General features: G+C 44.7%; 1 protein-coding gene across 1 annotated transcript in view; it reads right to left on the minus strand.

Moving 5' to 3' along the window:
* The window catches only part of SRBD1 (S1 RNA binding domain 1), a 173608-nt gene extending 149712 nt beyond the window's left edge, over positions 1-23896 (minus strand). The window contains 11 exon segments of the mRNA XM_033144900.1: positions 5232-5367; positions 6842-6938; positions 8462-8600; positions 10618-10735; positions 12365-12531; positions 17476-17814; positions 19793-19816; positions 19818-19918; positions 19921-19979; positions 22770-22849; positions 23700-23896. Of these exon segments, the coding sequence (XP_033000791.1) occupies positions 5232-5367; positions 6842-6938; positions 8462-8600; positions 10618-10735; positions 12365-12531; positions 17476-17814; positions 19793-19816; positions 19818-19918; positions 19921-19979; positions 22770-22849 (1260 nt within the window). The 5' untranslated portion in view covers positions 23700-23896.
* Between the last annotated feature and the right edge of the window lie 1404 nt (positions 23897-25300).

The raw sequence follows: 25300 nt of genomic DNA on the forward strand, positions 1-25300 counted from the left end.
CATATCATTGAACAACACAGCAAATAATAAAAATTGCATGTGAAATGTTATAGCATCCGGTACCTTGACTGCCAAAGCAAATGCTCTCATGCAGGAATTAGGAAGGCACACGTTTCCCCGAATGAAAAACTTTCGTGGTTATTCCACATTGACACGGTGTGTGTGTGTGTGTGTGTGTGTAAGCTAAAACAGCCACCTGGAGTGAAATCAAAATTTTGTTTTTCGGCAAACAACTTCATCAGACATAGTGGACAGTATCATTGCTCCTGACTCACAGGGGTTTTTCCTAACCGAGTGCCCTATTTCCAAGCCCCTCTAAACAAACTAGCTTGACAAATAAAGGCTCGAAGAAGAGCATCTTCTCATTAACAGCCAACTCTAACCCCGATGAACCAAATTTAGCTTGGAAACTAAGCATCTGTAGAAAAGTAAGCATGTCGCCATCCCCTTAGGCCAGTGTTAGAAATTAGCCGGGCGCCAGGTGCATTTTGCTATTGATGTAGGTCCAATTGCGACTATGTGGAGATTTCTGGGAGCCAGGTTGGCATCCACAGTTTAAACACCTCTGCCTTAGTCCATAGATAATGTCATTTCCATCTCAACTGGGTGTGTTTCTCCTTCTTCCGTACTGGGACATGAGTGAATTGTTGTTAAGAGCAAGCTGCAGTCAAGTAATGTTGTTGAGATCACGGAATCGTCAAAGTGTAGCATTGTATGGGACCCACAAGGGTCATCCAGTCCAACACCCTGGCGAATAAACATTCCACTGTGGCGATGGTAATTCAGGTTTAAGATGGCACTTGGCCCCTAGTGAACTTTCAACATTGCCTTAGGCCTCAGTGAAAAGGGGTTGGTTTACCCACATAAAAAGCTCTACTCGATCAGCCCAACGGCCCATCGAGTTCACTGTCCTGTTCTCACAGCAGTCAAGTGATGCTTATGGGACGCCTGCAAGCAGGACTTGAGCGCAGCAGCATTCTCCCCACCTGTGACTCCAAGTAACTGGTTTTCAAAGGCAAATGACCTCTGATACTAGGTTGGGTGGCCCATCTTTCAGTGATTTTTAAAGCTGCAATTCCTGCATTGCAGAGTTGGGTCCCTTCTGTAGTGGAAAACGCACAAGAAAAAATGAGGTGGTGCAGGTTTGGCCACGCGCAGCCAACCCTTCCTGCGAGTCCTCGCAGCAGCACTCCTGCCCTTGAGGGCGGCCCAGCTGGAGCTTGACTGCCCAGATTAGCAGCCCTAATCGGCACAGGTGTCGGCACAGGTAGAGACATCCAGCCCCACCTGGTTGAGGCAGGTACGAATGGTGCAGAGCAACGTGGTGGAGTAGAAAGAGGATGACGGATCAAATGCAGCAGTTTCCTATGGCTAGATCTGGTGTCTTATGTGGATCAAGATCTGGTGGGGGAATTGTTTCTATGGAATTGTTCCTTTGGGGTTATTTCTCAGTGTAATGTTTTTTATTGCTGTTTACCGTTTGAGGTTTGGTTTTTGCTTGTTTGTTTGAGTGTTTCCTATTCTGTTCAAATAAAAATATCTTTCCCCTCATCTACTGACTACCGGGGACCCTTTAAAGAACCTGCAGTGTTGACCTTCAAACTCTACAATCCTATGTATGATTGCTACAAGAATTTGTTTAAATTTTATACTGTGATAGATACGTGGAATAGTAGGATAAAAATCATCATTAACAACAACTGGTTAACATAGAGAGGGAGCACACCAAGAAAATGAAGGCAAGAGGAGCTTGGAAGGAGATGAATAACAGAGAATATATGGGCAAAGTGAAGCAAACAACCGGGAGCTGCAGGAGAGAGGAGAGCTGGAGTTCACATATTGATTGGAAGGAACCAGCAAATTTCTGGCTGCCGGCCAGTAGTCCTTGCTTTTTCATGTACGGGCTAGTTTCGAATCACAGCCCTTGTTCAAATAAGCATGCAGCACAGGAAATCCATTTGAAAAGACTCGGGAGAATTCAGGAGGAAGGTGAAACTCAAGGTTAGCAACAAAATCCTCAAATGGCTTTTTCATTTCTTAGCTAACTGAAGGGCAAATAAAAGCACAGCATGGAATCCACACACCACTTCCTCTGAACCAATGCAGATATAACGTTTCCCAGTCTCCTACCTGTGCTTAAAAAGGTTGGGAGAAACCCACTGGCTCATTCACAACCTCTTTCTGTCTCCTGTGCAAATTTTCCCACTCTTTCCTTTTCAGCATTATCCGTGGTGCGGCTAACCTTTGCGCTAACGTGATGAGCTTCAAACGAGAGTCTAAAGCAAGGATTTGAAGCTTGTTTCCAAAACCCTGGCTCAAGGCTAACCATGGTGAACATTAACTTTGGTTCAGAGGTGGCACTGCACTGCGGTTAACACAGCCAAAGGAAGGCAGGAGCTCATGCGGAAGAAAGGAGGAAGAAGAAACTCGGTTTGTTTTGTTTATATATTGCAAGTTGCTTTGAGTTACACCTTGGTGAAAAATCAACTGGTAAATAAATTAAAAACCAGTTAAACCAAGCTGGTTCCAGGCTCCAGCGGGCTGTCGCTTATCCTGTAGTGGAACCTCTCTAACCAGCACCAGGCAGCTGCCATTTTAATTTCCCACCTTGCCCCAAAGCCACACTACCTCATGGCACTTTGGGAAATGGGCCATGGCCAATTAGCAATGGTTAGCCCTGCTGGGACTCAAGAACCCCATCAGATGCCTATGGGAGTGCTGTGTTAACCTTGCCTATGAGACCGGGAAGTATTAGATAAGCATTTGGACTCTGTGGTGGTTTAGTCGCAATGTAGGCTTTGAAAATCAGTAGGACTAATTTGGAATTTCTGCAAAACAATAAGGGACAACACTTTAAAAAAAATAGAATCTCAAAATGCTGATGCTCTTTTTTTTACTTTTACATTGGGAATATTTGGCACATGATGTATATATAAGTTCACACACACACACACACACACACACACACACATATATATATATATATATATATATATATATATATATATATATATATATACAGGCAAAACTCAAAAAAAAAAATAGAATATCGTGGAAAGGTTCATTTCTTTCAGTAATTCAACTTAAAAGGTGAAACTAATATATGAAATGGACTCATGACATGCAAAGTGAGATATGTCAAGCCTTTATTTGTTATAATTGTGATGATTATGGCGTACAGCTGATGAGAACCCCAAACTGACAATTTCAACTTTGGGGTGTTCATCAGCTGCACGCCATAATCATCACAATTATAACAAACAAAGGCTTGACATATCTCTCTTTCCACGTCATGAGTCTATCTCACATCTTAAACTCCAGTAGCTAATGAAAACAATTGCTTACACAAATGGACTTTTCCACGACATTCTAATTTTTCAAGTTTCACCTGTACATATTTTAAAAACCTTCCCTTCTTCCAGGTCACCTTTAACTACAATTATTTAACCTTTTTCTCGCCACTTGGGACCAATTTCAGCTGACAGGTTTAATGCCGCGTGGCTCAGAGCACTCTTCAAACACGGGGATGTTCTCCAAGCCATTCAGCAGTGGCTGACACAAGAGACATGACATCAGACAAGACGTCTGAGGTTAGATTTAGAAGACGGTGGAGCAAAGACTGAACGAACTGGGGCTGAGGGCACAACTCGGAGGAAGGGGGGGTTGGGGGGGCCAAAGCGACGGAGAGCGAAGTAAGCCTTCCAAACTCCTGCCAGTCCCAGGAGGAAATGATTAAATGCTTCATTCTTCCTAAGCCACTGTCCCGGAATAACAAGGCATGTTCCCTTGTATCTCTGGAGAAACAAGTTTGTTCGTACTAAAAGGTCTGCAGCAAATCTTTCCATTGGGCTAATCCGTAATGACCTTGACTCGGTCCAGCTGCCCTCTGCCATCTGTTCAAGGGCAGCAAAGTGCAGATAGGGAGAAGGGGGGGCGGGCAAAAAGAGCCTTGCCAGATCAGGCCAAATGCCAATCTAGTCCGGCATCCTGTTCTCACAGTAGACAGTCAGATGTCTGTGGGAAGTCTGCAAGCAGGACCCGAGTTCAACAACGCCTCTCCTCGCTTGTGATTCGCAGCAACTGGTATTCAGAAACATACATTTTCCAACAGCAAAAGTGCAACACATAGCCACTGAGAGACACATTCATGGAGGCTAAGGCAGCTGAGATAGCTCAGTTGGGGAAGCATGAGACTCTTAATCTCAGGGTCATGGGTTTGAGCCCCATGTTGGGCACAAGATTCCTGCATTGTAGGGGTTGGACTAGATTGACCCTCAGGGGTCAATCCCTTCCAACAATACTATGATTCGCTAAAGTCATCTAAGCTGGTGACCATCACTTGCAGGAGCGAATTTGACAGTTTAAGGCCTACGTGCAGAAGAACTTCAAAACCTTCTTCCTCTTCAAAACTCTTCCTTCCTTCCTTGTTTGTTTGTTTCAACAATTTGCATGCCACTTAATCACAGTTGTCTCTAAGCAGTGTAGCCTAAACTATAAAAGACTTCAGAATATATATTTTTTAAGCCCTCAGTAAGAACCGGAAGTTCAACGGTGGGGAGAGGGGAGCTGTCTGCCCTCAACTGGAAGGGAGTTTCACAAAATTGGGCCCACCATTTTGAATGCATGACTCCTTGTAGATAGGAATCGTGTGTACAAGCCATGGGGGATCACTAACAGCAACTCCCCTGAAGACCTCCTTGATTGGATAGGGATCTAGGAGATAAGGCAGTCCCCCTGCGGTATCCTGGGCCCAAGTTTACAAAGGCCTTGTAAATTAATACATGAACACCGAACCCAGTCCTGTAGCTTATTCTGATCACTGGAGTTACGTCCTGGCAACCATCTGCCCCCATCTACAGTCTAGCCACGGTGCTTTGCATCAACTGGAGCCTCTGCGTCAGGCACAAAGACAGGCCCCACACAGATCACACTGCAAAAAAAACCCCAAGCTTTGAGTTTACCTATGCATGGATCACCATGGCCAGATTATCCCTGTCCAAAAAAGGCCACAGTCGGCATACCAGCCAAAGCTGATAAAAGGCACTAAGGCTATCTGAGCTTCATTAGGAGCATCCCCAAAGTCCGAACCTCTTCTTCCCAAGAGAGTGCAACCCCTTGCTATTATCTTGCACTGCTTTCAAGGCTTTGTGCTGCTGAATGGTCTACAAATTTGTTCAACAGATAAAGAATTAATATTCTATGCAGCGGAGGGGCGATAATTGAGCACCTACCTGGTGGTGCTGAATATTCTTTATATTGCAAGAAAAATTCTGGTACAGGTGAAACTTGTTGACATCTTTTTCATTGGCCTTTTTCGAGGTCACTTTTGCCAAGGATGACTGAATACAAACATACTTTCTTTGACATCTACATTAAAAAAAATAAAATTAAAAATTGAACAGAATTCGAATAGAAGTAGTGCTAATGTCATTACAAGGACTGATAGTGACTTGCCCGTTATTATCATACTACGTTTTAACAAAACAATCGATTTTCAGAATTAAGGAAGTATCCCAATAGCAAAGCAAGACAGAGCAGAAAATGACAAGAGGCTCTTGTGCTTGGGTCTTCCAAAGGGCATTTGCTTAGCTCTGTAGGAACAGAATGTTGCACTTAGACAGGCCTTTGGCCTCATCCAGCGGGGCTCTTTGCATGCTCATATGCCAAGTGGCCAAAGATGGAATCTGCTACTTTGGCTGCAAGCAACCCCTGCATCCATGCCCCGATTCAGGATTCTGCTTTGATCCTTCCTGTTCACTGTTGGGCCACAATGGATTCCAGTTCCAGGGGTTTCGCCCCACCCCCCACCCCCATGGATGATTCATATGGAATAACATTCGCTTCATGCAACATACAAATCTGGAGCACTGGTGCTGCGCTTCCCTATATTCTTCTAAGCACACAAATGCCTGGATAGCTCTGCACATGAGGTCCCTGGTTTATGCAGAAGATGAAAACCAGCTGGATCACATCAGAGGTCAACGGGGGCCTTCCTTCTGCCTGCCCTGAACTGCACTCCACTCCCACTCTTCTTGTAAAGGACAGGACTTGGGAGCTCACTCAGTGGGGCTACACAACTGCCTGCAGGTGGTATGCTGGCAGAATCTAATGTGGCCAAACAGGAAGGGCCTTAGCTGTGTGGTAGAGCACCTGCTTTCTTTGCAAGCTTCAAGCTCTGGCTTCTCCAGGTAGGACTGGGAGAAGCCCCTGTCTGAAACCCTCAAGAGCTGCTGCCAGATGGTCTACAAGATAGCTTCCTGTGTACCTGTCAGGGCGTAGTGGTGCTTCCCACAAGCAACGACCCTCGACTCCCGATCTGTATATTTACATTGCTTTATTATACAAATATGTACAAGTCAGAGCTAAAGTTCTAGCGCCCATTCAGTCACGTTCAGATCCCGGAAGTGGCACTCAGCGGGAACGCCTCCAACACAGTAGTTGAGGAACCCCAAATCTCCTCCTCTCTTCCTTCCATTTGATTCCCCTACGTTGTTGAGGCGACGGGGCTGCCACCTCCCCCTCTGTTCCCGAGCTGCTCAAGTGGCGTTCGGGCTCTCTAAAGTCTGACAGCCCTTCCACCATGCCGCCTTGTTCCTGCTCGTCGCTGTTGCATGACATGCTCGGACTATCCAGGCATTGCTCGGAAACATCAGCATCTGAGACCCCTGGTGGTCCCCTGACAGTACCTAAGGAGTGCCAGTGTTATTTTCCACCTGGATCCATACCTGATGAACCCCATCCACTGTGCCCATGAAGACGTGCAGAAATGAATGCATAAAAGCTGCAAAATAAGAACTTAAGTGGCTGCTGATAAAAGCAAACTGCTTGTAACGAGACTTACAAATCTCTGATGAAATCCAGCGTCTCTTTATCTTTGGCAATCATGTCAGCCAAGATGTGCTGCACTCCAGATTTTACTTCCTCAACCGTGGAAAGACCTGGAAGAAAATATATTTGAGCCTTGTGTTAATAATTTCATTCCTATATTTTATGCCTTGATAACATCCCCAACACTGTGGATGTGCTGCAACATTTAGGAGCTTTATTTAACTATCAGTGCCGGGTAGGAATAATTTGAGTAGCCTTACTTTGCTGGACACTGTCTAACAGATTCAAATTTAGAACCTGCTCTTTAAAAAATGCTCAATTAATCATTTTTTTTTAATTAAAACAAAAAGAAAAAGAAAAACTTCTCCACAAATGAACTAGGAAAAAAGTATTTACTAGCTTCTCTATAAGAATCATATTAAAAACCAGCCCGTTTTATTGTCTAATATTGCCCCCTACAGATTTATCTGTAATTACACTAGCAGACACATTGCTAGATATAGTTTGCAAACTTTCGGTTTTAAAATCGATGTGATTCTTAGCATGTCTCGGTATTAATTTTTTAGGAGGGTGAGAAAGGATATTTTCTTCCTTCTTGTATTGTGATTGGATGAAATGTCTTCATATTATGTGAGTTTTTACTGGTGTGTGTGTGTGTGTTTATTTTATGACATATCTGTATTTTAAATATTTGCAAGTCACTTTGAAAGACTTCTGTTAAAAAAAAATCAACAGATACATTCATTCAATCAATCAATCAATCAATCAATAATAAAATATATGGAATTTGTGATTTAACAGGAGACTAAAAAACAACCACCACATTTCAATAGCAATTTTCTCCTCTTCAAAAGCAGAATATCATTCCCATCCAATACTGCAATACTTCCCATTCATTTCATTATATCTGCCTCTGAAATTAATAGGGGCCTTATTCTTTGTATGCTCTGTTTTAGCAGGTCGGTGAGCATACAATAGATGGTTGACTAGTGTTTTATTTATAATTCCTGTATTATCATTGCAGTTATACCCACTGCCTAGCAGGACATGTTCACGAGAAGAAAAGGAGGAAACCCTACACAAATCCAAAGAGGAATCCCTAAGATGGCTGGATGGCGTCTTGTATGCCTCCTTCCGGCAACTCCTGCAGCCAAGCTGGTGCCAAATGTATTGCTCTGATTTCCTTTGGACCATGTCAGCAAAGTTCTTGTCACCTGGGCAGCCCAGGCTTGTGCCCTGGAGAGGTCACTTCAGTGCTGCCAACACAGCAAAAACAACACGGGAGGCAGCAGTTGCAAGTTACCAGTCTCTGCAGCCACAGCAGGTGCTGTGATTCTTCAGCAGTATGATTTCACCCCTAGAAGCGCACTCCATTGCCTCTTGAAACATATATTTTTTTTTAACATAAATCCATATACTGCCTTTTCCTCCAAGCAGATCATGGTTCCCTTACTCCCCATTTTATCCTCGCAACAACCCCGGGAGGCAGGTTAGGCTGAGAGATGGTGACTGGCCCAAGGTCACCCAGTAAGCTTCACAGCCAAGTGAGGAATCAAACCCTTATCTCCTAGGTCCTAGTCTGACACTCTAACCACGGCACAACACTCACTGCTTCAGTAAAGGGTGCCCTTACCTTCGACACTGGACTTGACATAAGAGTGTAGGTTGAGTTCTCTTGGGTTCTCAATGAGCAAATTTGCAGCATGGTCTAATCCCAGTTGCCTGGCTCTTTGGGCTTTTGTTCCTTTGCTTCCCGTTTTGTACGGCGCATACTAGGACAGAGAACAGAGGCTGGATGTAAAAGGACGCATTACATTTGAAATGCATGTGGTTGCATGTGGTTGCAACACACTCTACAGAATACCGGAGTGTGTTGGTGACTTCAAGGTTGGATTACTGCATTGCGCTCTATGTTGTGCTTCCCTTGCCCTTTATCTGGAAGCTGCAGTTAAGTTCAGAATGCTGCAGCATAGTTGCTGACAGGAGTGGTACCCTGTCAGCCTCTGCTCAGAGATCAGCACTGGTTGCAAATTTGCTATAGGGCCATGTTCAAGATGCTGGCATCTTAACAGCTTGGGAACGGCTTGTTCATGTGACCGCCTGACCCCACATATGCCCAGTCTGCCACTTCAGTCTGTGGAACTGGCACTATTATATGATTCACATAACATCTGTTCTGTATGGCAGCATCTTCACTCTGGAACTGCCTGCCTACTGACATCAGGTAGGAGCCTTTGCTCTTCTCTTTTCCGCACCTGGTTAAAACATTTTTGTTTAGGCAAGCCTACCCAGACACATATACAAGTTATGTGTATTTTATTTTTTTTAAGCAAGTATTAATCTCAATAATCTTTGGGAGATTTTTTTAATACCTGTTTTAAATGAACCATTTTAGTATTTTATTTTACATTTTTGTAAACCACCTAGAAAGTAATTTTTTTAAACAATCAAATTGTATATAAATTTTGTTAAAGAAAATATTGAAAAGGGCAGTGACAAGCAAACAGGCATTTTCTGCCATTGGCCCTGCAATCCGAATGCCCTCCCCTCCACATTATTATTATTAAAAAATTGTATACCACCTTTCATCCATTGATCTCAGGGTGGTCCACGGCATAATTTGAAAATATAAAAACCACAAAAAAACATTCGTGAAGCAGCAACCATCAGTTACTTCAGACACCTTGTAAAGACTCACTTGACCTTGTTTTACACAACTGAATCCCCTGAATTCCTGTTTTATTTGTTTACTGCAGGTTTACGCTGCATTTTTGTTTCAATTATAGTTATATATACAGTGGATGCTTAGGTTGTGAACATGATCCAAGCAGGAGGCGCATTCGCAACCCACAGCGCCACGTCTACGCACATGCGGGTCACAATTCAGTGCTTTTGCACATGAGGAAAGCACAATTTAGCATTTCTGTGCATGTGCGAGCACCGAAACCCAGAGGTAACCCATTCCAGTACTTCCGGGTTTGGTGCAGTGCGCAACCCGAAAACACGCAACCTGAAGCATCTGTAACCCGAGGTATGACTGTAATATATAGACAATTATACATAAATATATGTATCATTATACAGTGGAACCTCGGTTTCAAACATCTTGGCTGCCGAACGATTCGGAAGCCAAATGCTGAAAACCCGGAAGTGAATGCTTCTGTTTTCGAACACAACTCGGAAGGTGAACGGCTTCCGAGGCATGTTTCTCAATTTTCTCTATTCGCTTTGCTGACAGCTCTTTGATCCTCAGTTTTTGAACGTTTCGGAAGTTAAACTGACTTCCGGAATGGATTACATTTGAAAACCGAGGTTCCACTGTATATTTTTGTTTCATTCATATATGTGTGTGTGTTTGTGGGGGGAGGGAGGAAGAGAGAGAGAACGAGAACCAGCTGGATATTTATAAATGCTTTAAATAAATATTTACTTTGAATTTTTCTGCCACCATTTCTCATTATCTTTTTGCACTTTACATGGAGTGTTCACAGCAAAAAGCACAGTTCCACAGCTAAGAGGTACACAGAATGCTTTGCATAACAATTATATGAAAAAGTACACCCTGAGCCTTCAAAAAAAAATTCTTCTAGACAATGTTGAGCCAGATGGTTTGACTTGGCATAAGGCATTCCTTCCTACATTCCTAATTAAGAATGCATCCTAGTATTCACCCCATAATCCTCTGCAATGAGGAAGGGGTTCTCAGAAGACAAAACATTTGTGGATGTTTGATGAAACACTGCTTTAAAAGAGTCTACTGAATTTACATTTTAAAAAGAAGATACTAACCACATGGTCCAACTCCTCCAAGGTTCTGCAGTTTAATAAAGCAGTCAAAAGGCTTTCCGAGAGCTTTCCTTCTTTCTTAAGCTTCTGGATCGAAGAATGAACTTTTTTCGCGACAGTCCTAAAATTAAAAAGCAAAGGAGGTGAATGTCATACCAATTAATACACCTGTAGACATACCACTCCTAATTCTACAGGCATCTCCTAGTGTGAAGAAAGAAATTTACATGAACTTTGCAACTGCAATGGACACAGAGTCTTATATTTACATAGTGTTCCACTTCATCGACAGAAAGGGCAACTTCCCAAGCCAAAGTGATGTGTCCATTAAACTGTCTTGAATTGGAACTAATTCATTCAGCTCCACCAAAACTTTGGAGTGGACTATGGCATCTCAGACAGGTTCTGCAATCTACCCTGGACAAACTGGCTGTGGCCAAGCCAGCTCCTCAGAGGTTAATGCATTTCCTATACTATATCTCTCACAACCTAAAGGCCTGTAGGAAGGCAATGTAACAGAACATCCTTCTAGAGCATTGGGAAAGAGCAACAGCGCAGTGGTAGAGGGTCTCAGGTTAGATCTTCAGCATCTCCAGGAAAAGGTTAGGAGAGACTCCTTCCTAAAACCCTGGAGAGCCTCTGAGACAATACTGAGCTACATGGCTGACAGACTCCTATGTACTTTCTGCTCACCTGAAAACAAGTTCTGGGTTTAGGGGAGGCACCTCCTTCCCTAGAAACCAATTCCCTTAGTAACGTTTCTTAGACATCCATTTGTGTCACCTAGAAAACTTGGATATGGTTTTTTCATTTTTTTTTTTATAAATTCATGATGATGATGATTAATCCAGAATGCAGCAGCTAGACTAGTGACTAGAAATGGCCACCAAGACCATATAACTTCGGTCCTGAAAGATCTAATACTGGTTCCCAGTATGTTTACGAGCACAATTCAAAGTGCTGGTGCTGACCTTTTAAGTCCTAAATGGCCTCAGCCCAGTATACCTGAAGGAGCATCCCCATTGCTCAGCTGAGATCCAGCGCCGAGGGCCTTCTAGCGGTTCCCTCCCTGCGAGAAGTGAGGTTACAGGGAACCAAGCAGAGGGCCTTCTCGGTAGTGGCACCTGCCCTGTGGAACGCCCTCCCATCAGATGTTAAGGAAATAAACAACTATCTGACTTTTAGAAGACACCTGAAGGTAGCCCTGTTTAGGGAAGTTTTTAATGTTTGATGTTTTATCATGATTTTAATATTCTTTTGGGAGCTGCCCAGAGTGGCTTGGGAAACCCAGCCAGATGGGTGGGGTATAAATAATAAATTATTATTATTATTGTTGTTTTAAGCATTTAAATACTCTAAACAACTTAGGCTGAAAATATCTAAAAGGCCATGTCCTTCTCTACAGACCCTCTCAGCAGAAGGGGCCCTCTCAGTAGTTCTGCAATCTTTAGAAGCTTGTGGTGGGGGGCAGGAGAGGGTATTTTCTATGGTAGCATGTAAGCTGTAGAATTCTCGCCCCACAAAAGTGTGTCTGGTACTTTTACTATACAGCTTTCGGTGACCAAGGCCTACCCGATTCCTATGATTGCAATCTGTTTTGACTGTTTTTAATTTTAAACAGTTGCAACCTGCCCTGCCCTGGGACCTGGAAGTGAAGGGCATGTCGTAATTTAAAACTTATTATTATTATTGACTTTTTATGTGTCCTCTGTCCCTTTCCACTGCCACAGCCCTCCAACCCATGGCATACTGTAGTTCTTCCAGCGTCTGCTGCACTTCACGCAGCGCATCGGCCTCCATGTTGTTTATAAGCTCTTTTCGGTACCGGGCAATGAAAGGAATAGTATTGTCGTCGTTGAAGAGGCGGATTATGTTCGCACACACCCATTCTTCAACGCCAGTCCTTTGCGACAAGACCTGAAACAGTAAATAAGAAGCCCGGCAAGTCAATTGGGATTCTCACAAGAGGGTTGTTGTTGTTGTTGTTGTTGTTGTTGTTGTTGGTAGTCAAACGCCTTAGTTGTCGAACAAATCGGCTCCCAAAAGTCGCAAACCCAGAAGTGAGTGTTCCGATTTGCGAACGTTTTTTGGGAGCCGGACGTCTGACGTGGCTTACTCTGCGTCCAACTGACTGCAGGAAACTCCTGAAGCCAATTGGAAGCTGTGCCTTAGTTTTCGAAATGTTTCCAGAGTTGAACGGACTCCCAGAACAGATTAAATTTGAGAATCAAGGTATGGCTGAATAAGCTTGTACAGCCCAGTACAGTGGTACCTCTGGTTACAAACTTAATTCGTTCCGGAGGTCTGTTCTTAACCTGAAACTGTTCTTAACCCGAGGTACCACTTCAGCTAATGGGGCCTCTTGCTGCCGCCATGGCGCTGGTGCATGATTTCTGTTCTCATCCTAGGGCAAAGTTCTTAACTACTTCCGGGTTAGCGGAGTCTGTAACCCGAAGTGTTTGTAACCCAAGGTGTTTGTAACCCAAGTTACTACTGCACTGTGCGGGAGAGGGCAGGCTGGTGTGAGGCAACAGAAGCAAAAGATCTCCTTCTCTTTTCTTCTTAGGGTTGCCATGTCTGCTTCCAAAAAATAGCGGACAAGCGGGGGGGGGGGGTTAAATTAAATTAAATTATATATTTTCTTACAAACATTTTAACATGTATTAAAATACCATATCTCATAAGCTTTGAATAAAAAAAAGTCCACTATTTTGTGAAAAAAAATAGCGAACATAATGTGAAAAAGTGGATTGTCCACTCAAATAGTGGACACCTGGCAACCCTATATTCTCCTGGCAGTGAAGAATAAGCCTGGAAATCCCCCCAAAATCTCAATCTCTGGCAGCCAGGGCCAGCTCACCCATGAGGCAAGGTGAGGCAGTGACCTCATGGCAGCAGGCTCCAGGCAGCTGGGAGGGCTGCCAGATCTGGCCTCTGGCAAGTGCACCTCTTGCCACCTCCTGAACTTGTCAGTTGCTACTTCCTCCTCCTCTACTGCACGCCTGCTAGCAGCCGCCCGCTGGAGGAGAAGGCAGCAGAGAGCAGACAGCATTTTCTGTTTTCTCTCTAACGGCAAAAGGTCCTGGGCCAGCCCTGCCTGCAGCAAATAAACCCACACCCACACCATACTTTTAGAGTTTTATGATACCCCTTTAAGCAGTCAAGGCTTCCCCCAAATAATTATGAGAGCTGTAAGTTCGTTAAGGGCGCTGAATAGGAGATCCCCCCCATTCCCTTCTCAGAGCTACAATTCCCAAGCTGGTTTAACTCCCTTCCTCTGTGGGGTAGGGGTGGGAATTGTAGTTCTGGGAGTGGAGCACGGGTCTCCCAACAACTCTCAGCACCTTTAACAAACGAAAGTTCCCAGAATTCTTTGGGGGAAGCCATGCAGCTTAAAGTGGTATCATAGCGCTTCAAATGTATGGTGTCAACGTGGCCTATTCTGCCAAATCCTGATAAAATTGGAGTTTTCCCTCCTCCTAGAACCTGGGATCACCTGGTTAAAGCTGAACTGTGGGAGATTTGGCACAACCAAATGAAGTACTTATTTTCGTGGATCAATGTTAAAAAATATGGAATTTGCTACCACAAGATGCAACTGGGCAACTTAGACAGCTTTAAAAGGAGATTAGGCAATGCCTGTTTTATATGCAGAATTGTTTTTAAATGTCTCTAACAACAACAAACATTTTTAATATATGTTATTGATTTTAAACTGCTTTATCTGCTTTTACTTTTTATAATTTCCTTTTAAATTATTTATTTATTTATTAACAAAATTACATACAATTACACATATTCTCATTCTTTACAAAACATAACCAGCTGTACTTTGTGTATATATCTATGTATAAGTATGCGATTTCCTTGTATGTACCATTGTGACTTATAATTTCCTTTTTTAAAAAAGATTGTAACTCTTTTATATGTTTCAAAATTGCAGATTTACTGCGGTAATCCACTTTTGGACCTTCGTGGTAAAGAGTAGGTAAGAAACCTAAATGTAAATAAATAAAGTCAGAGTAAAAAGCCATCAGCGGCCAATTGTCATGGTGGTCTTCTGCCACAATTTTAAGACCTTCCTATTTAAGAAGGCCTTTGGTACCTAACATAATTATACAGTGGTACCTCCGTTTACGAACTTAATCCATTCCAGAAGTCCGTTTTTAATCCGAGGCGCGATTTCCCTAATGAGGCCTCCCACTGCCAGTGCCCTTTCCGCCATTTGCTTCCGTTCATAAACTGAGGTAATGTTCTCAAACCGGACACTATTTCCGGTTTTGCGGAGTTTGTAAACCAAATCGTTCTTAAACCAGACTGTTCTTAAACCGAGGTACACTGTATAATCTTTCTGGTTTTATTCATTCTGGCTTTTATTAAGTTTTATGATAGTTTTGATTTTAAGCTGCTTCATCACTGGATTTTCTGCTGTCGTTTCATTTGTACATGGCTGCTTTTGATTTTTATTTTTCATTATTATTAGACAGGGTATAAATATTTAAACTATATACCGGCTCTATTTATTTTATAAAGCAACTATCGTTTTAAAGATGTATTATCCATTACATGGAAGCAGATCTATATAACATTTTATAGGCTACATTGCCTTTTTAAAAAACATTCGTAGCTATTGGTCAGGGAATATATGTTCTCTTGTTTTTGGTATTTGAAACAAACAGACAACGCAATAATTATGGCAACAGTTCGGATTAAATTTGGGGGATACAACTCAATGAAAGAAATGCAAGGACGGAATGGCTACACCCACAGGATACATGAAATGGGAGAACATGTTCAGCTGATTTAACGGAAGCTAAATATGGTATTTGTAAAATGCTCCTTCATAAAAGACAATTGGAAGACATACAATGATCAAAAACATCATTTCTCACAATTTCCCCCCTCAGGATGGTGCTGGGGAAAGGTAAAGTTGGGAGCCTGAGGGAAACATTCTTTTGTGAAGGGCGAGTAAATGAAGTCTCTCCGAGAGGCCTTTATATATTCTCCAGAAAGCACAAATGTTGTGAAGAAAATCCTCCTCTGACTAGAAGGCAAGGCATGATCCTGGTAAACCTGTGCCCCTGAAGGACCAGGTGTGCAGCCTGGGAGTCATTTTGGACTTCTCAGCTGTCCATGGAGGCACAGGTCAATTCTGTGTCCAGGGCAGCTGTCTACCAGCTCCATCTGGTACGCAGGCTGAGACCCAACCTGCCCGCGGACTGTCTCACCAGAGTGGTGCATGCTCTGGTTATCTCCCGCTTGGACTAATGCAATGCGCTCTATGTGGGGCTACCTTTGAAGGTGACTCTGAAACTACAACTAATCCAGAATGTGGCAGCTAGACTGGTGACTGGGAGCGGCCGCCGAGACCACATAACTCTGGTCATGAAAGACCTGCATTGGCTCCCAGTACGTTTCTGAGCACAATTCAATGTGTTGGTGCTGACCTTTAAAGCCCTAAACAGCCTTGGTCCTGTATCCCTGAAGGGCATCTCCACCCCCATCGTTCAGTCTGGACACTGAGGTCCAGTGCCGAGGGCCTTCTGGCAGTTCCCCTCACTGCAATAAGTGAGGTTACAGGGGAACGAGGCAGAGGGCCTTCTGGGTGGTGGCGCCTGCCCTGTTGGGACGCCCTCCCATCAGATGTCAAGGAAATAAACAACTATCGACTTTTAGAAGACATCTGAAGGCAGCCCTGTTTAGGGGAGTTTTTAATGTTTGATGTCTTTATCGTATTCTGTTGGGAGCCACCCAGGGTGGCTGGGAAACCCAGCCAGATGGACGGTGTATGAAATTAATAATAATAATAATAATAATAATAATAATAATAATAATAATATGTTGATTTGTTGTTGTTTTTAAATTAAATACCTCAAAATACCTCATGCTTAAAAAGAAATGGGGACATAGGAAACTGCCTTATATAGAGTCAGCTCATTGGGTCAATTCACCCCAGATGTGTCAATGGCGGCATCTCTCCAAAGTTTTCAGGCAGTGGACAATCCTGAGCTGTACCTGGAGATGCCAGGGATTCAACGTGGGATCTTCTGCATGCAAAGCAGACGCTCCATCATGAGCTACATCCGTTCCCAGTATCAAATACCGGGAATGAGAATAAACTGCCTATAAAACTGTCGTCCTTTTTTCATGAATAAGCTTTAAAACCTGTAAACCACAATGAAGGTGAACAAGAAACAGTAGTACCTCGGGTACGTACCCAATCCATTCCGGGGTGCCGTTTGCACCCCGAAAAGTACGTAACCCAAGCGTCCATTTTGCACATGCGCAAAGCGTGATATTGCGCTTCTGCGCATGCGCGAACTGCGCAGGACGCTTCTGTGCATGTGCAGACCGCGTGGACATGCACAGAAGCATCCACGCACCGAAAAACACTTCCAGGTTACTGGAGTACATAAACTGAAATATGTAAGCCGAAGCAGACGTAACCCGAGGTACGACTGTACACCGTTCTTTTTTAATTTTTTCAGTATCTCCCTACCTGTGGAGTTTGTAACGCCAAGGTTCGATAGTTTGAAAAACAGAAACCTCCTATTACCCCCCCATTCTGTTCATGAATATCTGAATGACCTCTTTTTGATATTCCCTCATGAAACCCAACACTAATTGTAACCTTCCTGCACCATTGCTTTCGCTCAGGGTAGGTTCTCATTAGAACAGGGGAAAGTATGCAATTTATTTTATAAAAATAAATAAAGGCTAATTTGCTTCCTGGAATACATCCAGCACTGGCTATTATATACAACAGAAACCAAATTTATGCCTCGGTCCAGACCACAGGCTTTCTTTATGCTGCAACAGGTTTTATGTGAGCTTTGTTATGAAAGGGAAAAGATCTCATACCTGCACAATGTCCCAGTTCATTTTATGGTCTTCGTCCAATTTGGCACTCACGGCACATTTCACAGGCTTTCCCTGAGGACATGTGGCTGATTTCGATTTTTTTAAAGGAGGCTCATCGAATGTGAAATCTTCTTCAGGCTCTTCCGACTTCATCTTTTGTTCCGTTGCCGCGGCACTTGTGGAGGGTCCTTCGGCGTTCTCCAGGCTGTGGGCTGGGCGCCCTTTCAGGGGGAGCTTTCGGGCTGCAGATCTCGGCTTGACATCTTCCTCTTCCTTATGCTGCAGCAGAGGAAATTCACCTTCGTTCCCTGCAGGAGCAGCAATAGGCACCGATGTGTCCTGCCCAAGCCACCAAAAAACACGTTTAGAATGCACGTTGATAAAACAGGAGCGATTAAACGCACGGACGTTGCACGGCCTGCCTAGTCACATGAGGACACCAGTTTCAGCCTCGCTCCAAGAGTCATAAATGGATATGGCGGAAGCTGCTTTGGATGTACAACTGTAGTTTTCTGGCCTTTCCATAAGCATAACCTCAGAACAAAAATGCATCACTAAGTGAATGTAACTTTATTAAGTTGGTTGAGTTTAAGTTCTGTGATTTAAAGCTATTGAACCATATTTTTAGACAGAATTGTTTTTTATTCCAAAACAAGACCCGGTTTTGTTCATCTAGAGCATGCACGTCCAACTCCCAAGAGACTGTGATCTACTCCCAGTATTAAAAAAATCTACCCATTGTCATTGGCAAGAGCTTGTTTGGGGGGAGCTTTGCCCAGAGTTGTTGAGCTTTTGGGGAGGGGGGAGTGCAAAAACAAAAACAAAAAAACAACGCTTGCACAACACTGTGCCACCCTCCTTCCTTCCCCCACTCTGCCGCCACCGCAGGCAATACAAGCTTTCCCAGCGCCAGCGGTGGCAATGGAACCTAGTACCGGAGCGCGCATACATTCATTGCCCACTTTAATTAATCCCACGATCAACCTGGAGCACCACAGCAATCTATCTGGCAATCACGGTCAACCAGTTGAATATGTCTGATCTGGAGGCGCAAATTTAGTAACTCCAAAATGATGGCCACCGACTTGGATGGCTTTAAAAGAAGCCTGGACAAATTCATGGAGAATAGAGCTATTGATAGCTACTAACTGCAATGGCACAGCTCTGCTGGAAGCAACAGGAGAGGAGCTCTTGTGCTCAGGTCCTGCTTGAGGAGCTCTGGGAGCAGGATAATGGACTAGGGCCATTGGTCTGATCCAGCATGCTCTTATGCTGTTCATGTATTCAGAGACTTTCCATTCTCTTCCATAAGTCATGGGTTGTGCTGTCCATGCTACATAAATTCATCTGGTGCCCAGAACAAAATGAAAGGTCAGATTCTGCTTGCATGAAGTTCTGCGTGCACAACTTTAGACTGTGGACTCAGGAGTCTTTTTCACTTTTACCACTGCGCTCTTGTACATCTTTACTCAGAAGTAAGCCCCATTGCATTCAGTGGGACTTTCTCCCAAATACATAAGCACAGAATTACAGCCTACCGTTAATAGAGAAGAAAATTCCCCCACGCACCTGTGAAAAAATCAAACTGGGTTTGGGGATCTCCAGGGTGTAGACCCCCTGCTCCCACAGAAATTATTTTTTACGAGGGACCACGGGTGGCGCTGTGGTCTAAACCACTGAGCCTCTTGCGCTTGCCAATCAGAAGAAGAGGAGGAGAAGGAGTTTGGATTTGATATCCACTTTTCACTACCCAAGGAGTCTCAAAGCAGCTAACATCTCCTTTCCCTTCCTCCCCCACAACAACACTCTGTGAGGGTGAGTGGGGCTGAGAGACTTCAGAGAAGTGTGACTAGCCCAAGGTCACCCAGCAGCTGCATGTGGAGGAGCGGAGACACGAACCCGGTTCCCCAGATTACGAGTCTACCACTCTTAACCACTACACACACTGGTTGAATCTGCATGACAGGGTGATCTCCTGTTGCTCTCTCCAGCTTCTGCCAACCTAAGCAGTTTGAAAGCATACCAGTGCAAGCAGATAAATAGGTACGACTCTGGCAGGAAGGCAAATGGCGTTTCTATGCACTCTGGCACTAATCACAGTCCACCATGTGCCAGAAGCTGTTTAGTCATGTTGGCCACATAACAAAACAAATCTGTCTGTGGACAAACACCGACTCCCTTGGCCTGAAGCAAGATGAGCATCCATAGTAGCCTTTGACTGGACTTAACCATCCAGGGGTCCTTTACCTTTATGCAATTGTTATCCACTCTTTCCAATGCTTTGAAAAGTAAACTGATTCTAGATTCTACGACTTACCAATTCCTCTTTTACTGCCACCTTCCTTGGTCCTTTTCCTAGGCACAGGCTGGTTCTTCTGGGCAGCTACAGTGGGTTTTTTCGCTCTCGACACTTTTGTTTTGGGCACACCTGGCTTCCTTGCAACTTCTTTTTTGGCTCCCATTCCTCTTCCTCTTCCGATTCTGAGAGCTAAATAAAGAAGGAACTGACTTTAGAGAAGCTATATGAGATTCCGTTGTGTTAAAGAAAGGGGGAGGAAAAAACACATCTCACTATTTGAGGCCAAGGGACACACAAGAGATCGCAGAAGCACAATGGAGGGCAAGGGCGGAGTAAAACAACAAATTGCTGCCCGCCTCTTTCTGAGAAGCGGGGTGCCATCCTGAGTAACTCAGATCTTGGACATCGTAGTCCTATCTTGGTTTAAGTCAGCTAGCCGACTGGGAAAACAGGTAGAGGTGTGGCAGAGTGGCATGGCCTTTGCTGAGGTAAAATGTGCTTCTGATTGGTGTGTGATTCTGAGGACATTTTTATGCATCGCTGTATGTCTCCTCTATGTACAAGGCGTGACCTAGGAAAGGGAAAAAAACCTTTCTGTTAAATTTCCTCGAAATGTACGCAGCTTTTGTCCCGTTCCTCCGCACACTGTTATCAGGACTTTTCTCTTTGGACTCCATCTGCGTTACTCAAGTGACTTTGCCAAAAGAGGAGGCCTATACAAAGTGTGAGTGACCTAGCCAAATGCTTGCTCACCCATCATATATTGTAGTCCACTAGGGCAGGGGTAGGCCCCCGACCCCACACAAACACACTTGGCATCATTACAGGTGTGGCCTATAGCAAAGAAAACCCTAACCCTAAGTTATCGGTGGTTACAAGCTGCTCACTACTTCCATCAAGAATGCCCTGACACGGTGTCACTCCATGTCATTATGGGATGTGAGTCTTGTGGGACCTGCTCCCTGCCTGGCAAGCAGGCCTCTTCCACCCAGCCTAGGAGGGGGCGGCCTTGGCTGACTGCAGATGTGAAAGCTGTGGCAGCTGAACAGACCTCTGGTTTGGGGCATGCCGCTTTTGGTTTTCTTATCGTGACCTCAATATTTAAAATGTTTAAACTGCTTTCAATTGCTTTTAACTTGTACGTGTTTAATTCCAGGGTTCTTTGTGGAATGTGCCTGGAAGAGGGGGGGAGCAGAGAGAGCGGGGAAGGAATCGCAGTGGTTCAGGGCAGGGGGGGGACATATAGTATGGGAGGTGGGGCAAGCCGGGTAAGGGGCACACAGCACAGGCAGTTGGTGCCAGCCCCTTCTCCTACGTGGGGAATTGCGGTTGTCCTATCAGCCAGCCCCTCGGGTCTGCGGGGTGCTGTTGCCCAATGCCAGGTCGGCTCAGAGTTAAGGGCTCTCTGTTTCTGGAATGTTCTCCCCAGGGAGGCTTGCCTGGCACCTCCATTATACACCTTTAGACACCAGGCAAAAAACGTTCCTCTTCACCAGGCCTTGGGCTGACTGGCATCCAATGCCCTTTTAAATATGGTGGCACTTGGTTCTCAAACTTAATCTGTTCCGGAAGTCCGTTCCAAAACCAAAGCGTCCAAAAGCAAGGCACGTTTTCCCATAGAAAGCAATGCAAAATGGATTAATCCGTTCCCGACTTTAAAAACAACCTCTAAAACAGCAATTTAACATGAATTTTACTATCTAACGAGACCATTGAACCATAAATGAAGCAATAAACAATGTACTGCAGTCACAAATCCCAGAGCAAGCATTACTCTAGTTTATTGTGAGTGACACCTGGATACTAACAGCTGCATGAGGACCAGGCCTGACAGGAAATTTTTACTGTGCAGCAGGCCCACTAATTGGGACACGGGTGGCACTGTGGGTTAAACCACAGAGCCTAGCGCTTGCCGATCAGAAGGTCGGCGGTTCAAATCCCCGCGATGGGGTGAGCTCCTGTTGCTTGGTCCCTGCTCCTGCCAACCTAGCGGTTCGAAAGCACATCAAAGTGCAAGTAGATAAATAGGTACCACTCCGGCGGGAAGGTAAACAGAGTTTCCGTGCACTGCTCTGGTTCACCAGAAGCAGCTTAGTCATGCTGGCCACATGATGCGGAAGTTGTACGCCGGCTCCCTCGGCCAATAAAGCAAGATGAGCGCCACAACCCCAGAGTCGTCCGCGACTGGACCTAATGGTCAGGGGTCCCTTTACCTTTTTATGCCCACTAATACCACTTTAGGAACACCATCAATTACTATATCCTCCTGTGCTGACCACTAGGTTCTCTTACTGGATCACATCAATGTGGCTAAGTTGACTTGCTTCATAATACAGTGGTACCTCGGGTTTTCAAACGTCTCTGTTGACGAACATTTCGATTTACGAACGCAATAAACCCAGAAGTAAATGCTTCAGTTTTCGAACACACCTCAGAAGTCGAACATGCCACATGGCTTCCGCTGTGTGCAAGATCCTGAGGCCTAGCTGTCAGCTGTTGAGTTTTCGGTTTTCGAACGTTTCAGAACTCGAACGGTCTTCCAGCACGGATTATGTTCGAAAACCGAGGTACCACTGTAACTACTTAAATTCAGAATGCCCCAACCACCAACCAATGGGTAGAGGTGTAATAAAGTTGTTTTTTTTTTAATACATGGTCAGTCCAATTGAAATTGAAATTTATTTTAAAAATTCCTGCCATTTGTTCATATGAGCTATTGTTATCCAAACCGAGATATAAACTTATTTTTTAAAAAATTCTGCCATTTGTTCAGATGAGCTATTGAACTGCCAGCGTCTGAAACAAAAAAAAGTAATCATGGTACAATCATCATTTTAGATGCAGCCAGTCTCTCCATAATGGACAGTCTCAATTTATTCCAACATAATATCCGTATGTATACCTTTCCAAACCTTACTACAGTTAGACTGATGCAACTTGTTCCAATTAGGGGTTATTTGGATTTTAAAAGTACTACACACAAATTTCAACTCACGATATAAGGAAGGAAGACAGCTCATCTTCCGGAATCGCTGGTTTTGGTGCTGTTCTAGTTCTTCTAGGCAGAGCCGACATCTGAAAGGTGAAATATCCAATATCAAAACACAGTTTCCCACTTCAATCAGTTGGTGCAAATATAACACTTTCAACTGCTTAACTGTGACTCTGGATACTGGCAGCAGAAAAGCAGAAAATACAGTGAGGGCAAAAAATATTTGATCCCCTGCTAAATTTGCCCGTTTGCCCTCTGATGAAGAAATGACCAGTCCGTAATTTTAATGGTAGGTTTATTGTAGCTGTGAGAGACAGAATAACAACAGGAAAACCCCTAGAAGACAAAAGTCAGAGATTGATGTGCAGTATAATGAGTGAAATAAGTATTTGATCCCCTATCAACCAGCCAGATGTCAGGCTACCTGGTATATTCACTGTATGTAAAGAGCCGAGATTAGAAGCACCTGCTGTAAGGGAGAGGTTTTACCTGTAATCCCAGCTCCTTACAGTACCTGTACAAAAGACACCTGTCGACAGAAGCAATCAATCCAGCAGATTCCAAAGTAGCCACCATGACCAAAGAGCTGTCCAAGGATGTCAGCCCTCTGTTAATCTCTCCTACCGATGGAGAACCTACAAAGGACTCTATAAGGGCTCCTGTGTACCCATAAGGGAATAAGGGCAGATTTTTGTTCATAGCTAACATCACAAACTTGCAGCGATCCGACAGCCCTACAACCGTGGAGGGCAGGTGGGAGGCGTTGCTTGCCTGCCTGCCTGCTTCCCCTCGACCCGTTTTTATTTCAGAACCCACCGGGCACTTGGCAGAACCCCACACGTATGAACGCAGCTCCCTGCTGTCGCCCCGGAAGCTCCCAAGTTCCCCGCATCCCTCCCGCTACACGCTCCTTGTTCTTCTCTCCACACTCACCTTCCCGTAGCGGGTGTTTCCCGGCGGCGCAAAGAGCCGGGTGTTTGGTTTTTTTTTAAGGCGACGCCTTCTCCTTGCGCCCCTCCAATCGCGGCTGCAGGATCGGCGTTTGAAAGCGGCGCGCAGCGCCACCGGAGCCTGCGAGGGAAACCCAGGCTCTCCAAGTCCCGGCAAGGCGAGCGGCGAAGGGGAGGAGCAGGAAGTGATTGCCGCGCGGCGCTACCAGGCCCCGGAACAGCCCCGGCTCCAATCAGGAAAGGAAGTTGAGTGCACTCCGGATTACTTAGGGAGCCAAGGCCGGGAGAGGGAGGGAGTAGGGAAGGGGGAATCTTTTTGTTCCCCAGCTGGCCCCTTGCCAAGAGGGAAGCCCAGGAGCGTGCCTCGGGTGACCTGAGGATCCATACATAGCGATCTAAGGATGAGGTCTTGCGCACGGCGCAATCCCGTGCGTAATTACGCGCGTTTTGGCTCGCTGTGCTCAAAAGGGAGTTCCTAGATTGGGTGGGAAAGGTGGGACTTCGCTAGGTATGGCTGGACTACGAGGCCCCTCATCTTCGGACGGCATAGCTGGTGGTCAGAAAATGATAGGAGTTGAGGTCCGAGGACATTTGGGGGGCTAGAAGCTGCCTGTTCTGGGAAATGGGTTTAGCAGGGAGAACATAACGCTTAGAATAGTGGTTCTCTAAGGGTGAGGCACGTCATACTGCATAGCTGTCAACCCTCCCTGCTGTTTCCCAATGCTATAATAATAAGGGTATTTCCTGCAAAAAAAAGGGAAAGGTTGACAGCTATGCATACTAGTGTGGCAGGAGAACATGGGCGGAGCCGAGGGGGGCAGTATTTGGAGGCATGGCCGTCATGACTAGTATCTATCCTCCATTAACTTGTCTAATCTTTTAAAACCTCCAAGCTGCTGATACCTTGTAGTATCAAATTCCACAGTTTAACTGCCCCCGCCCCCATGTCTTGAACAGTTAACACACAGGAAGAGCCGGGCATGGACTTAACTCCCCTTTTTCTCTGCATTTTAAACCTTAACAGTGAAATCCTGTGCATATCTTCATCCCGTTTTGTTCGATGGGGCTTAGGCTACTCTATGGAAAGTGGGTATAGGATTGCAGCCCAATTGTCCCCAATAAATCACTTGCTTTGGGTGCTCTTTTACTGCTTTATTTTGTAGTTTTTAATGGTTTTTTGTTTGTTTTTAACAAAGCCAAGGTCATGAAGAATATAACATTTTTGCGGTTTTTTACCTTTTGGCCACTAGATGCTGCTATTTCCCACTTGGCAGCCCAACGTGTTTTAAAGCCCACAGGGCTGTGTGCGTGATTATTAATCATTATTGCTGCTACTTGAATAATTAATACCAAGAGTGTGCAGATCTCACGGGGGGGGGGGACGCTTTCATGGTGGCATCTACTTCCCTCCCATGGATTAAGGGGGGGTGTCTGTTCAGGGCAGGGGAACTTTCTGCATACCGGCCGTGTATCTCCCATGAATTACAATTGCTGGGAGAAAAATGTCTAAACATGGCTTGTAAAGGTAAAGGTACCCCTGACCGTCAGGTCCTGTCGCGGACGACTCTGGGGTTGTGGCGCTTA

Source organism: Lacerta agilis, chromosome 3, assembly GCF_009819535.1.
Source record: "Lacerta agilis isolate rLacAgi1 chromosome 3, rLacAgi1.pri, whole genome shotgun sequence".
NCBI classification, from domain to species: domain Eukaryota; kingdom Metazoa; phylum Chordata; class Lepidosauria; order Squamata; family Lacertidae; genus Lacerta; species Lacerta agilis.